This window comes from Thalassophryne amazonica, chromosome 6 (assembly GCF_902500255.1).
Source record: "Thalassophryne amazonica chromosome 6, fThaAma1.1, whole genome shotgun sequence".
NCBI classification, from domain to species: Eukaryota; Metazoa; Chordata; class Actinopteri; order Batrachoidiformes; family Batrachoididae; genus Thalassophryne; species Thalassophryne amazonica.
This window is the reverse complement of record NC_047108.1, coordinates 3,886,587-3,901,275: the sequence shown is the minus strand read 5'-3', so window position 1 is coordinate 3,901,275 and position 14,689 is coordinate 3,886,587. Positions and strand designations below refer to the sequence as shown.

The following is a 14,689-nucleotide window of genomic DNA, read 5'->3' as shown; positions in this document are numbered from 1 at the left end:
CGCCAACCCAACATCAGCACTCTCACTCTGGAAGTTGCCAGATTTCCTAGTCTTCTGCACTACTTTACGGTATGATGATGGAGGCCCTGCAGCCAATTTATGACCTTGGCTGTTTGTGGAGGGTGTAACTGGAGCCTCATTCTTTACAGACTCTGACTAGGCGGCTAAACCTGTCACTGCATTCATCACAGGTGATGTTCAATGTCTTCTTTGTTCCTTCTGCACATCCCTCCAGACATCTGCGACTGCATTCAATAACCCAGTACCTCCGTTAATGGTAAGCGTCCACCAGGTGGAGATATTGTTCCATTTCCAGAGCCTTGAATATAGGCTGCTGTGGGACTCCACCAATGATGACAAACCTGTTGCTTATATTAGCAGATGACTATAAATTGGCTTCACTACTTCATTGGTCAACAACACTCTGCTCATCGGCGTTCAACTTGTATGGACTTCGTGTAAAGTAGCGACACCATAACAGGGGAGCTAAGACAAGCAGCCATCTTTCTAATCAGTAGTTTTAAAAACTTTCCTTTACATTTACTGAGGTTAATGTATGCACACGTGTATCTCCATAGGGATCCACTCTATGCTTCCCGACAAGTCTATATTTTAGCTTATTCAGTTGTGACAATAAGCATTTTAGTTTTTTGTTTTATTTTTTTTAGCTTGCCTGCACTTTTACATTTTCTAGCTGTACCATGAGCCATGACAGTTTTAACATTCAAGCTAATACATGAAAAATTTTAAATTGTTTTCAACCCATGTGAAAAGTTGAACATATATAAACATCTAAAAATAGGTACCAGGTGAGAAATGTTTGAGTTCTCCTTCAAGGCAGTTAAATGCAGATATTAACTAGAAGCACTCGGAGAGCGCAAACCTCCGCCAAGGCCATAGGGTCACTGACGTCACATGGAATACCCTTTGGCAAAAAGACTTATTCAACATCATTTCACGCATCTACCGTCATGTTTCACATTCAGTGGTTAAACCCTCTGGGGTCCGAGGACATTGTTTGGACAGTTCACTCGTCTGGCATAAATGTTTTATTATTGCTGTTAACAGCTCTCCCTGCATCCCACAATCAAGTTTTATGTCTCTCTTTTTTCAGGACAACCTGTACTTTCAAAATATATATGCCATAGTTGTGTTTTATAAGTGTAATAAAGGTTTATAATCAGAAATAAGAAAGGAAAAAGTAAAGCGGAAAATAATTTTCCACACACACTTATTCAAAAACACACAGCAAACTATAATAAACTAGTCACACATCACTCCTAAAAACAATCTTTGGTGTGTCACGTGAGGTGAATCTGCCCTATGACTGGATTTTGGAAAACCATGTGACGGTGAACCAATTCCGATTGGACACTCACATTGCTCATGTCATCACACAGCTTCTATGAGGAATACAAAGATGGTGGATGGTGGCTCGAAAGTCCGCGGAGTTAACTTTTCAGCAAAAAAAAAAAAAAGTAAGTTTCTATCTCATATCATTAAAACGTTATTTATAATTTAGTAAAGCTTGGTCTCAGCTGTCGTATACGACAGCGTCAGCCCCAGAGGGTTAAATCTTCAGCAAATGTATTTATAAAGAGAAACTACATGAACTGCACGTTTGTTTGTTTTTTCTAATAAGTTTATTCAATGAGGCGAAACAAATGCTAAATTATTGTTGTGTCGTAACTTAATTTTTGTTCAGCCTTTGTGACCCATCTTCATGAAGTTAGATGCAAAAATGTTGAAACTGGCCCTATCCTGCAATGATAAAGAATCCTTAAAAAAATTACTGGATCCAGATCATGTTCCGGATCATTACCAAAATTTAATGATTTCTAAGTTAGGCCAAGATACACCCCTGGTAAATTTCATTGAAATCCGTTGATTTTTTGAGTAATCCTGCTAACAAACCAACCAACCAACCAACCAACCAACAAACAAACAAACGGACGCGACCGAAAACATAACCTCCTTGGCGGTGGTAATTAGTATTACAGATAGTGGATATGGACAGTTATGAAACTGACCCTGCTTCTTTGTTTTAACATCAACCAATTGCTTACCTGCGTAACTTTTACAAGCTCATCATAAGAATTAGCATAAAACATTCTCAAATTACAGAATAAATCAATCTTTACAGCTCTACCTTGTGCTGTTGTTCTGGCATCAGAGTGAACTCCTCCCCCCAACTGTGACAGACAGAAAGCAGCTGTTTCCCCTCCCAAAATTTTGTTTAAAAAATACAAAAATGGCCCCATGTTAATTTTTGTTTATTTTGATGTTAATAGAGCAGCTGAATCCCACAATGTAATACACTCGTCTTTATCACCCTCAGTTGGGCCAGCACAGCAAAATGTCTCAACTCCTGATGAGGGGTGCAGCTCCCCGCAACAGCTAGGGTGGGAGGAGCCCATTATATTTGTTAGGATTTTCCTCTCTGTTTCTGTCCATGAAAACAGTTAAAGATAATTTTAAACTGTTAAAATGTCCTCGGTTGCTTATAGTCAGGCCAGTGCTGTAACTGAGTATTTTTTCCTTCCATTCTCACCCTGGAGTCGAGCAGCAGGTTGTCCGGTTTGATGTCTCTGTGGATGAAGCCGAGCTGGTGGATAGAGTCAATAGCCAACACTGTCTCTGCAATGTAGAACTGGGTGGCCTCTTCTGTCAGGGTGTCCTTTTTCATGAGCAAGGTCATCATGTCTCCTGCAGGACAGCAGCACACACTGAAGCAGAGCTGGACCGAGTGTTTGCAGTGCAGACTTCAGCAGGCTGCAGCTACCAGTCAGAATAAAATGCCCCAGACAAAGTGCCCATCAATTCATTCTGCACCCCACTTTGGAAATGGGGGGGTGTATCCTTTGTCAGCTTTACCCATGGATACTGACCACTGATAAACTACATGAGTGGAAAAATAATCCAATTCAAGTACTTACTGAATTAAATTGCTGTGGAACAAAAATGTGCAACAAATGTTTAGACGGCAGACAGGCCGAGAGCAACACAGGAAGCATTTTGGTTTGTTTTCACTTTGCTGAATTGACACAAAGAAAGACAGCAGGTTGTTTCTGTAACTTACTTCCACCTAACACAACGGATTATGAAATTTCAACAGAATTTCACGAGTTATCATCATACAAACTCATGTTTATGAGTCATTTCAGGGAAACGAAAATTTAACTGCGAGACAGTGTGAGACACAAAACAAAATTTAGTTTGGAGCAGAATTTACTCCTGTTATTAGGGCAAGTTTTTAAAGTGCAAAAACAAAAACTTTACAAGGACAAGGATGATGACAAAATGAGTCAGAAAAGTCAGAGAATACCTTCACAAGATGAGACAGATGTCAGTTTTTGGACTTCGGTGTGTCAGAAGTCAGCATTAAATTACAATATGCTGTTTTATTTTAACTTCACAATGTCACATTTTAAATGAAATGGTGCATCTGATTTTTTATGTTACACATTAGATTCATGCTACTTAGCTGACAAAAGAAATGTTGACTGCATATTATTATTATTATTATGGAATCATTACTGTGTGAGCTGAAGCAACAACAACAATAAGTGACAAGTTATGGTAAGAAATAATTAGAGAACATATTTTTCTATTTTAAGAAATAAGTGTTTATTTTACCTCAAAATGAAAACACAAACAAGTCAGCCGTACAATCTGAGGTGAAAAAGCAGGTGTCTGTAAATGCGTGAAATATACTGTAAAGGTATCATAATCTCTCTCTCTCTCTGCTTCTCCAAGTTGTCGCCGCGTGACACGCATGGACGTAACGCAGGTTAGATTTGGGGCTGAGAGCTACATGCTAGCTTTTAGCCATGCCCTCTGCAACCATGTTCTGATCTACTGGCTACCAAGCAGCTCAGCTGGAGCAGTTGATGAGAAAGAGCCTTGCTCAAGGGCATCTTCCACATTAAGGAATAAGTGTCAGGAAGAGAATTGAACCGCCAACCCTTTTGTCTAAAGGCCACTTCTCTCAGCTATATGGCTGCCAATAAAGAGACTGTGGAGACATAAACCCCACACAGATGTGGCCAAAGCTGGAGAAGAGTAGACATTATCTACCCAAGCTGCCATGGAGACCGACCCTGGTTAACTGGGTAAAAATGTGTTAATCCCACACTGGGCAGACTAACTTTGTGACTCAGACCTGAAGTCAGAAGATGTCCTACCTCCAGGGAGAAACTCCATGATGAGGTAAAGGTTCATCTTATCCTGAAAGCTGTAGAACATCTTCACCACCCACAGACTGTCTGCTTCCACCAGAATGTCTCGCTCAGCACGGATGTGGCCGACCTGCAACACACACGCACACATGTAAAATGTCAAACCAACTACACTTTATTTTGCTTTCACTTGATGATTGTTGCTGCTAGACGTCGTCTAATGTTGTCTAACGATGAGCTGAAGAGATTACTGTGCTGCTGGTAAACAAAGCAGCAGAGCAGCAGTGATCAGAGACTCAACACATCCTCACAGAGCCAAAGCAAAACCTTCCAGTCACTTTGTTGAAGTTAGCAGACACTGAGGATCGTACAGTAGTGTTCAGAATAATAGTAGTGCTATGTGACTAAAAAGATTAATCCAGGTTTTGAGTATATTTCTTATTGTTACATGGAAAACAAGGTACCAGTAGATTCAATAGATTCTCACAAATCCAACAAGACCAAGCATTCATGATATGCACACTCTTAAGGCTATGAAATTGGGCTATTAGTAAAAAAAAGTAGAAAAGGGGGTGTTCACAATAATAGTAGTGTGGCATTCAGTCAGTGAGTTTGTCATTTTTGTGGAACAAACAGGTGTGAATCAGGTGTCCCCTATGTAAGGATGAAGCCAGCACCTGTTGAACATGCTTTTCTCTTTGAAAGCCTGAGGAAAATGGGACGTTCAAGACATTGTTCAGAAGAACAGCGTATTTTGTTGAAAAAAAGTTGATTGGAGAGGGGAAAACTTATACGCAGGTGCAAAAAATTATAGGCTGTTCATCTACAATGATCTCCAATGCTTTAAAATGGACACAAAAAAAAAAAAAAAAGAGACGCGTGGAAGAAAATGGAAAACAACCATCAAAATGGATAGAAGAATAACCAGAATGGCAAAGGCTCACCCACTGATCAGCTCCAGGATGATCAAAGACAGTCTGGAGTGACCTGTAAGTGCTGTGACAGTTAGAAGACGCCTGTGTGAAGCTAATTTATTTTCAAGAATCCCCCGCAAAGTCCCTCTGTTAAATAAAAGACGTGCAGAAGAGGTTACAATTTGCCAAACACATCAACTGGCCTAAAGAGAAAAGGAGGAATATTTTGTGGACTGATGAGAGTAAAATTGTTCTTTTTGGGTCCAAGGGCTGCAGACAGTTTGTGAGACGACCCCCAAACTCTGAATTCAAGCCACAGTTCACAGTGAAGACAGTGAAGCATGGCGGTGCAAGCATCATGATATGGGCATGTTTCTCCTACTATGGTGTTGGGCCTATATATCGCATACCAGGTATCATGGATCAGTTTGGATATGTCAAAATCCTTGAAGAGGTCATGTTGCCTTATGCTGAAGAGGACATGCCCTTGACATGGGTGTTTCAACCAGACAATGACTCCAAGCACACTAGTAAGCGAGCAAAATCTTGGTTCCAAACCAACAAAATTAATGCCTCGTAGATGTGAAGAAATCATGAAAAACTGTGGTTATACAACTAAATACTAGTTTAATGATTCACAGGATTGCTAAAAAAGCAGTTTGAACATAACAGTTTTGAGTTTGTAGCATCAACAGCAGATGCTACTATTATTGTGAACACCACCTTTTCTAACTTTTTTTTTACTAATAGCCCAATTTCATAACCTTAAGAGTGTGCATATCATGAATGCTTGGTCTTGTTGGATTTGTGAGAATCTACTGAATCTACTGGTACCTTGTTTCCCATGTAACAATAAGAAATATACTCAAAACCTGGATTAATCTTTTTAGTCACACAGCACTACTATTATTCTGAACACTACTGTAAAAGAAAGAAAAAAATTAGGCTGGCTGCGCTCCTTGCTCTCCCCTCAAACTCTCATCATTGTGTTAAATAAAGGACATAAGTCCTGCTCACAGACTGACTGCCAGAGACACGACATGTCCACATCCAGTAAAAAGTCTGGACATCCCCAGTCCACTCACGGACGGTTCGTTCACGCGCAAATGTGAAGAAATCATGAAAAACTGTGGTTATACAACTAAATACTAGTTTAGTGATTCACAGGATTGCTAAAAAAGCAGTTTGAACATAATAGTTTTGAGTTTGTAGCGTCAACAGCAGATGCTACTGAATCTACTGGTACCTTGTTTCCCATGTAACAATAAGAAATATACTCAAAACCTGGATTAATCTTTTAAGTCACATAGCACTACTATTATTCTGAACACTACTGTAACTCTGGGGCTGCAGTGACATCATCGATTATGTGAATATGTTGATTTGTGTAGAATGTGTTGAAGCATCTTTTAAAGTGACAACACAGTATTGTAAGTATTTTGGGCTCTTTTAATGAGTTTGTCCTACCTGTGCTTTTTATTCTACAAAAGCCAAACAGGTTTGTTGTCACCTTGATGCAATTCAGGTGTGAACAAGGGAATTGATGTTTCCATATTGCTATTTTTTCGGGAGAAAAAAAACTTACAACAAAAGCCTCAATATATGGCACTGTGTCAGCCAACACAAACAAATCAATGGACGTCAAAGAGTAAACAACTGTACCAGTCGGGCACGTGTCTTAATGCTGATCCCTGATTACACGTGCATGGGTGTGACTAGTTAGGTGAGATCAAAACTGATGAGTGAGCAGTCTTTCCCTTCACCTGTTCCTTCTCCAACATGTCAGCTTTGCGAAGAATCTTCATGGCATAAACATGGCCGGTGTCTTTCTTTTGTACCAGTCGGACCTGGAAGCAAACAACAGGAGTGTTCAGACCAACACGAGCTCGGCCTTGGAGAAGTAGTGACAGATTTTCATCTTCAAACAGGAAGAAAAACAGCACAGAGAACATGACACCAAACATTCCAAACCAAATACAGAAGAGCTACTCAACGTCGCTAATCAACCAGAGAGGTAAACAGTGGAAGAGCCGCGCCACCGTTTAAGTAAAGAAAGCGTTCTCTGCTCAGTAAGAGCAGAGCCAGAATCATCAGTGTAACCAGCCTGATTTATCGTGTTTAGCCATGTCAAAAACAAAGAAAGATTATTTGTTCACACTGAGTCAAAACACAGTGTTTTAACTTTTAATGATGTGGCTTTAAACTGAAGTCAAACTGTTTGTCACTGACACGATGTTTATGTTAATTACAATGTGAATATGACTCACTGACAGACGTTAGTCCGACCTCTTAGCAGAGGTGGGGCGGGGGAATTATATGTGTGTGTGTGTTAAACTGGGAAACAAAAAGGCTTAACTTTAATTCCAAGTGTGACTAGTATATCCAATATAACAGTCTCTAAAATTTCAATAAGACTGCAAATGAACAATTTTAAACCTGTTCTTAATTTGCAGGGTTTGCATTAGAGGTTTTGGCCACTGAGTCCTGGGACACACTAGATATTGAAAATGTGGGTCCCAAGGCTCAAGTGGGGGCAGATAATGTCATGAAAGCAAAGTGTGTCTAAGATTATTTAATTTTTTATTTTAAAAAGGAAACAAACAAAAGCAAATCCATAATGCTTTTGAAATAAAATGGCTGTTGGATCTAGTTATTCTTTTGCATGTTCAGATTTGGCTGGAAATTTGATAAGTGAAGCAAAACAAAACAAGAGCAATCAGAGATTTGATCACCTCCAAAATTCAGTGGAGTCTTTCATGCCCTAACATCTATCTGTGGTGCAAATTTCTTGATAATCTGTGAAGCAGTTTTGACATAATCCTCCAAAGCCTATATAAAGTGAAATATTGATCAGAACCTGGGCAGCCGGTCTGCTCTGTGTCAGCCTGATTCCATCAGATCTCAGAAGCTAAGCAGGGAAGGAGCTGGTTAGTACTTGGATGGGAGACCTTTTTGGAACACCAGCTGCTCTGTGTGTTTCTCCAGGTAAAACTGGAGGTGCGTCAGGAAGGGCATCCGGCACAAGTTGGCACAAGTTGTACACTTGTGCCAATTACCAATGTGGATCTGGCTGTGTCCGCTGTGGCAACCCTGAGCGAAAACCGGGAGCAGCCGAATGAACAACAACAAAAAAAATTGATCAGAACCTGGATCACCTCCAAAATTCTTCCACAACCTAATATCTATCTGTGGTTATTGTGCCCCTGTTTTGTGGAATGATCTCCCCGCGTCAATAAAACAGCCAGATTCTGCAGAGACTTTCATACGATGGAGTTTTAGGGCCACACTGAATTTTTTTTTTATTTGGACTTCGACAAAAAAGTCGTAATATTACGAGAAAAAAAGTCAAAATATATTATGAACCTCTCATTGTTGACGGAGTACTTGAAAGGCCCCATTTGCCTATTTAAAGGGTTTTTCCTTTTCATGTACATGGATGCTTGTGGTCACTGTACAGAGCAGAGAACAAACATACATGTACAGTATGTTTTTAACTGAATACGTTTGTAGCCAGTAATTAAATGTGATCCTCGTCACTCCTCAGCATAAAAAGCGTGTAGCATTGAAGACAGCCAAAGATCAAGAGGCTACTCCGTTGAATGAACTACCAGCCAAAAAACTGCAAAAACTGCAATTCTTAAGAAGTGGCAGCACCAGCCTGGTTCAGGAGTCAACTATTTTGTCAGCAACCTGTTTCATATACAATAAAGTGGACATGTGGATAACCACTGGTGTATTTGTTACAGGTGATGAATTACATGTATTCCCTAAAGGTCCTGTCACACCTTGACCATTTAGCCAGCGCATGCCATCTGTATTAAAAATCCCTGGCATAAGTCCAATAAGGGAAAGTTTTCTATAGGTTAAGAGCACGTTGAAGCACGTTGAAACACACTGAAGCTCACTGATGTATGTCCTAATAAGCTGAGCTCCTCAAAAAATTTTGGGCATGCTGAAAATTTTCAACGAATGCCAGTATGTGACTCATACGTCCCGCACATAAGATGTAACATAAGTTGTAGGTAAGCTATGTGATTGTTGCAACACGTTTCTTGTAATTTACTGATAAGTCTAAATCCATCCATTAATGCTGGCCACTGATTGGCTGAAAGCTGCGGTCCACATGCAGAAGGACTGTTTCATTCACACATTGAGTAAATCTGACCTGTTCATTTCAGCTCAGTTCACCATCATAGACGGCCATGAATCCATATAAAGCTCCTGATTTTTAAAAATGACCTCAGAAAATCCTTTAATTCGTGACAGAAGACGGAGAAACAGACAGTGACTCAACAACAGCAGCGAGGAGAATCAAAGAAAACAGAGACAACGTTATTCTAAAAATCTATTTTTGAATGTGCGGGATGTCCTGTGCATTCTTGATTGCGTGTCACTCCCGGGAGGTGCATGTGTCCTGCAGATGTGGTACATTTTACATCTTGAGTCCAGCCTTGATGATTTTGTGTCAGCGCGAACCCTGATTTCTATATAATTTTTTTTTTCTTTTTTCTCAAACTAACAAATTTTTTTTGAACAGGACATACTAACCACTGTAAAATAATCTAGTGGAGGAAATAACTGAAAAAATGCTTTGAATGGTGGCAAGCACCAGATTTGGCACAAATACACCTTAAATATTACCCTTTTAAAAAGGCAGGGTGTCCACTTGAATTTTCAATAGGCACCCACGTAGGCGTCAATTAAAGAATTACACAGGGGTCAAATTTAGATATGCTCCAATCATATTTAAAACAATACCATGTTATTTGTCTGATCACAAAGATTCCAAAAAGGTATAGTTTGGACTATCTATTACTGAATTCTATGGAGTTGTGGGATAAAAACAACAAAAAATGGTAACAAAGTTACTCCAATCTTGGTAAAATGTGATGCAAATTATTGGTTGAGATAATAAGATTAGTAAATGGAACCGTCTTGATTGTGTTGCATGTTTGCTGTCCAAAGTAAATGTCAAATAATGTCGACATCCACTGGATTCAATGTCATATAACATATGTCACTTTTGAATATGATAATTAAGCATGACAGATGGTGCAAACTGTTCATTTTTGCAACTCTATTTGGTCCCAATAGTAGCGTTCAGCACCAATGACGAGACTGTTGGGAGCTGTGGTGAGACAGAAACATGACAAAAAGATTTTTTTCTGCAGGTTCTGCAAGGTGTTTGCAGAACCTGCAGATCCTTTTTACCTCTCTTGTTGCTTTCAACGGTGGGAGAGGTAAAAAGTAATGTCTAAGGTGTATTTGTGCCAAAGGTTGTTATAGCCGAGGGGTGGCAGTGGGGATAAGCTCCCATTGTCTATAAAATGCCCTTCAAGGTGTGCGTCTCAAATAGCCTCTGACAACCAGGTCCAGCTCCTAGCCTGCTCGTGTGGTGTTGATATATGCCTGGCGGACCTGCATTTACTGATAGGAGAAGTGGTGAAGGCAAGTCCCGGCGCCTTAAAACCAGTGCTTTGGGCAGATGGGGCTCATCAGTCTTGGAAGACAGCTCATCTAGGAGAAGGAAAACTCTGATTCAAAACCTCAGCTGGCTTGCTGCCATACCCATTTATGGGAAAGGCTTGGGGAGTAAACCCCGAGGACAAATCCAGAGTCGGAGTCCTAAGGCAGTCCATCATTGTTTTACAACCTCGCTCTGGCAGCTCCTGCGACGGCGTTGGTGCCAAACCGTAATAGCTTTGCCGTTCCATTTGGGTCCATCAGCGACATGGAGGGGGGGACAAGCTACATGGGCAACAGCCTGTCCTCCATATTGCATTGCCCAGGCTCACACCCGCACACCATACACTACCACTCTACTACACTGGAGAGGACACTCCAGCTTCGCCCCCAGCGTCGATACAACACGGAGAGCAGCAGATACCGGTTATAAGCCATTGCTTGATTGGCGTAGAGCTCGGCGCCAGGGGTTGCTTTCGATGGTGGGAGAGGTTTTCAGATCTCATTGGACAGATACCGCCCACCTTAAGCTGGGCAGCCCCCAGCCATTAAGGTTCTGTCCTGCCACAGTCTGCTATCTCTACTGGGTGCATAGGGATTAGGAGCCATCTGAACAGCATACTGTAAACATCGCACCAGACAACAACAAACAACAAGCAGAGAGACCAACTCTAAAACTGGCAACTTGGAACGCCCGGACTATGATGATCGGCCTTTCTGCAAACCTTCAAGAAATTAGCGACACCAGAAAGACTGCCGTGATAAACGACGAGCTGAAGAGACTTCAGACAGACATAGCCACTCTGCAGGAAACTCGACTGGCTGACTCAGGCACGCTGAAGGAGAAGGACTACATTTTCTACTGGCAGGGACAGAGCTCTGGCAAGCCAAGAGTGCACGGAGTAGGCTTTTCAGTGAGAAACAGCCTACTGAGTATGGCAGAACCAGGCAGTAATGGCTCAGAGCGACTCCTGACTCTCTGCCTCAACACCACCGACGGCCCTGTCAACCTTGTCAGCGTGTATAATCCAACGTCCTGGGTCAGGATACAGCAACACCACCATCCATCACCATCGACAACTATGAACTTGACAGTCAAGGAATTCATTTATCTTGGCTCCACCATCACCGACAACCTCTCTCTTGACTCAGATCAACAAGAGGATCGTGAAGGCAGCAACAACAATGGCACGTCTCACAACTCGAGTGTGGTCAAACTCGAAACTGTCTGTGGCCACAAAAATAGCAGTCTACAACGCATGCGGAGTCAGCACGTTGCTGTACGGTAGTGAAACATGGACAACATATGCTCACCAGGAGAAATGGCTAAACACCTTTCATCTGCATAGCATCCGCCGTATCCTCGGGATATCCTGGAAGGACTGAGTGACCAATGCTGAAGTATGTTCACCTCGCTCAGACAGCACAGACTACAATGGTTGGGTCATGTCCACCGCATGGAGGATGGACGTATCCCCAAAGAAATCCTGTATGGCGAGCTGAAGACTGGGAAGATAAGCCGCAGACACCCACAGCTTCGCTTCAAAGATGTTTGTAAGAGAAACATGCAGGCTCTGGACATTAACACGGAAGCCTGGGAAGATCTGGCAGGTGATCGCACATGGTGGAGGAGCACCCTGAAGCAACACCTCAAAGCAGGGGAAGAGAAGCTCATGACATCAACTGCAAGCAAGAGAGCACGCAGAAAGGAAAGAAACAGCGCCGTCAAGCCAGAGACCATCTACAGATGCGACTGCTGCGGCAGAGACCGTCACTCCCGCATCGGACTACACAGCCACAAACATCACCGCAAACACAACGACAACTAGGGTGTATTTCCATGGTCAGCCCAGACCGATGGAGGCCTACTACTAGTCCAAACTATACCCGGCCCTCCCATATTTATAGAGATTATGGAAATATACAGTGTTCTCGAACCGCGCGCTGCTGTCAACACGAGGAAAGTCCGTGATCGGTGAAGCTAGAGCATTTAATCGGCGCAGCTGCAGAGCCACTTCCTGAATTTGTGTCAAAATAAAAGTTCTGTAGTGTTTCATACACGGCGCAGTCTTAATTCTAGGTTTCAGTTTTGTTTCCATTTGATCACACAACGGAGACTTACATCGAGCACAATGATTGACATGACCAACAGCCAATGACAATTGGAGAAGCATACAGGGTGGCCAATCAGATTGCAGGAAGAGCAGCAGGCTGCTCCCGCCCCTGTGAATGGCCTGACTCCTCAGCGCCTGCACTTCTCTCCGCTCTCCTACTGATTACAAGGTTGGAATAGTTTTTTTTATCCTAATTAACTGTGCTTTACTTTTGTTAATCTTTAAATGCAACAGCTACGGACTTCAGCTCCTTAATTTGCTGCTGTGTGAATCCTAGCAATGGTTACTCTCTCTCTCTCTCTCTGGAGACACAAAAACTTTTTCCCCGCTTGTGTGCTGCTTTTGCTTCCGTTTTGTCAGACCCGGCGCCAGAAAAAAAAAATATATATATATATTAAGGGGGCGAGGGGTTTATCATCACTACCCACCCCCCCACCCCCCACCCCCAAAAAAAGTGCGCACCGGAGGAGATGTGCGCTCCTGGAAAGCTCGTGTATTTACGCTGCACCATTGTAAGAGACTGACTAAGAGTGAAGAGTGATGACTATTTTTTTAAATTATTATTTGAACGTATAGATGCTCAGTCAAGTGATCTCCTGCATACCACAGAGCCGGTGTTCTGTCGAGATGAGGTGCGCCAACTTTCGACACTCTGAGCTGTGACGTAAATTCGCACTGTCCAATAGGAACAACGCGTCGGGCCAAAACACGGAAGACTCGTAGCAGAAACCACTGATCTCTACAAAATGGAGTGGACCAATCCGATTGGTGCAGAAACCACTGATCTGTACAAAACATTAACGTGTGACAGGACTGCTCATTTATGGAGCAGTTTTCTGAAGAAAAATCATTGGAAGTGTTTTTTGTTGTTGTTACCTCAAAATTTCTGATTACTGTTAAAAAGTTTAGAACACTTGTAATTAAAATAGGTAAATCAATAAATGGTTCTTTAGAAATCTCAATCTCAATTTATTTATAAAGCACTTTAAAATGCACCAACAACCAAAGCGCTGTACACAACAAAAACAGGCAAGTTAAAATAATTTAATAAATAAAAAGTTAGTTAAAAGCAAAAAAAAAAAAAAAAAGTGTCAAGCTGTGTTAAAAGCCAAAGAGAAAAAATGTGCTTTAAGAGACGATTTAAAAGCAGAGAGAGAATCAGCCTGCCTAATGTGCAAAGGAAGATCATTCCACAGTCTCGGGGCAACGACTGAAAAAGCTCGGTCACCTCTACGCTTCCTCTTTGACCTTGGGATAACCAACAGTGACAAATCAGCTGACCTGAGTGAGCGTGAAGGGGCATATAAATGGAGCAGGTCAGACAGATATAGCGGGGCAAGGCCATGAAGACATTTAAAAACAAATAAAAGAATTTTAAAATCAATTCTAAAACGAACTGGGAGCCAATGAAGTGAGGCCAAAAGCGGTGTAATGTGCTCGCACCTTCTAACACCAGCCAAAAGTCGAGCAGCAGCATTCTGCACCATCTGTAGGTGAGTAAGCAGAGTCTGATTCAGCCCAACATAAAGTGCATTACAATAGTCCAGGTGATTAGTGATAAAAGCATGGATTAAAATCTCAAAATGATGCCGTGAAAGAAATCGTTTCACCTTGGTCAGTTGTCTAAGTTGACAGAAACTAGACTTGACCACTGACCTAATCTGAGCATCGAATTTAAGATCACTGTCCAACTTTACACCCAGGTTTATTGTTGTCTGTGTCAGATACTGACTCATGGGACCCAGATCCACACTGATTTTGGAAGTGTCACTAGGTCCAAACAGCAACACCTCAGTCTTTTTATCATTCAGGTGTAGAAAATTTATGGACAACCATGCCTTAATCTCACCAGTGCACCAGAAACCTTTCATCTGTATTAAAACCACCTGTTATTTCAGATTAGATAATTTCTTGTTCAGACATTTATTTTTAGACAAATACAATAACATGGAAACATGTATATTTTTTGAAGTCTGGTAGATTATTTCTATCTTATTTCAACCAGAAAAACAAACACTAA

General features: G+C 41.6%; 1 protein-coding gene across 4 annotated transcripts in view; it reads right to left on the bottom strand.

Moving 5' to 3' along the window:
- The window catches only part of LOC117511773 (serine/threonine-protein kinase 38), a 79,743-nt gene that overhangs the window by 23,802 nt on the left and 41,252 nt on the right, over nucleotides 1–14,689 (bottom strand). For all 4 annotated transcript variants that reach the window (XM_034171668.1, XM_034171671.1, XM_034171669.1 and 1 more), the window contains exons 5-7: nucleotides 6,856–6,939; nucleotides 4,185–4,308; nucleotides 2,552–2,706 (exon numbers count right to left, since the gene is read on the bottom strand). In XM_034171668.1, coding sequence (XP_034027559.1) covers nucleotides 2,552–2,706; nucleotides 4,185–4,308; nucleotides 6,856–6,939 — 363 coding nt within the window. The remainder of the gene's footprint in view (nucleotides 1–2,551; nucleotides 2,707–4,184; nucleotides 4,309–6,855; nucleotides 6,940–14,689) is intronic.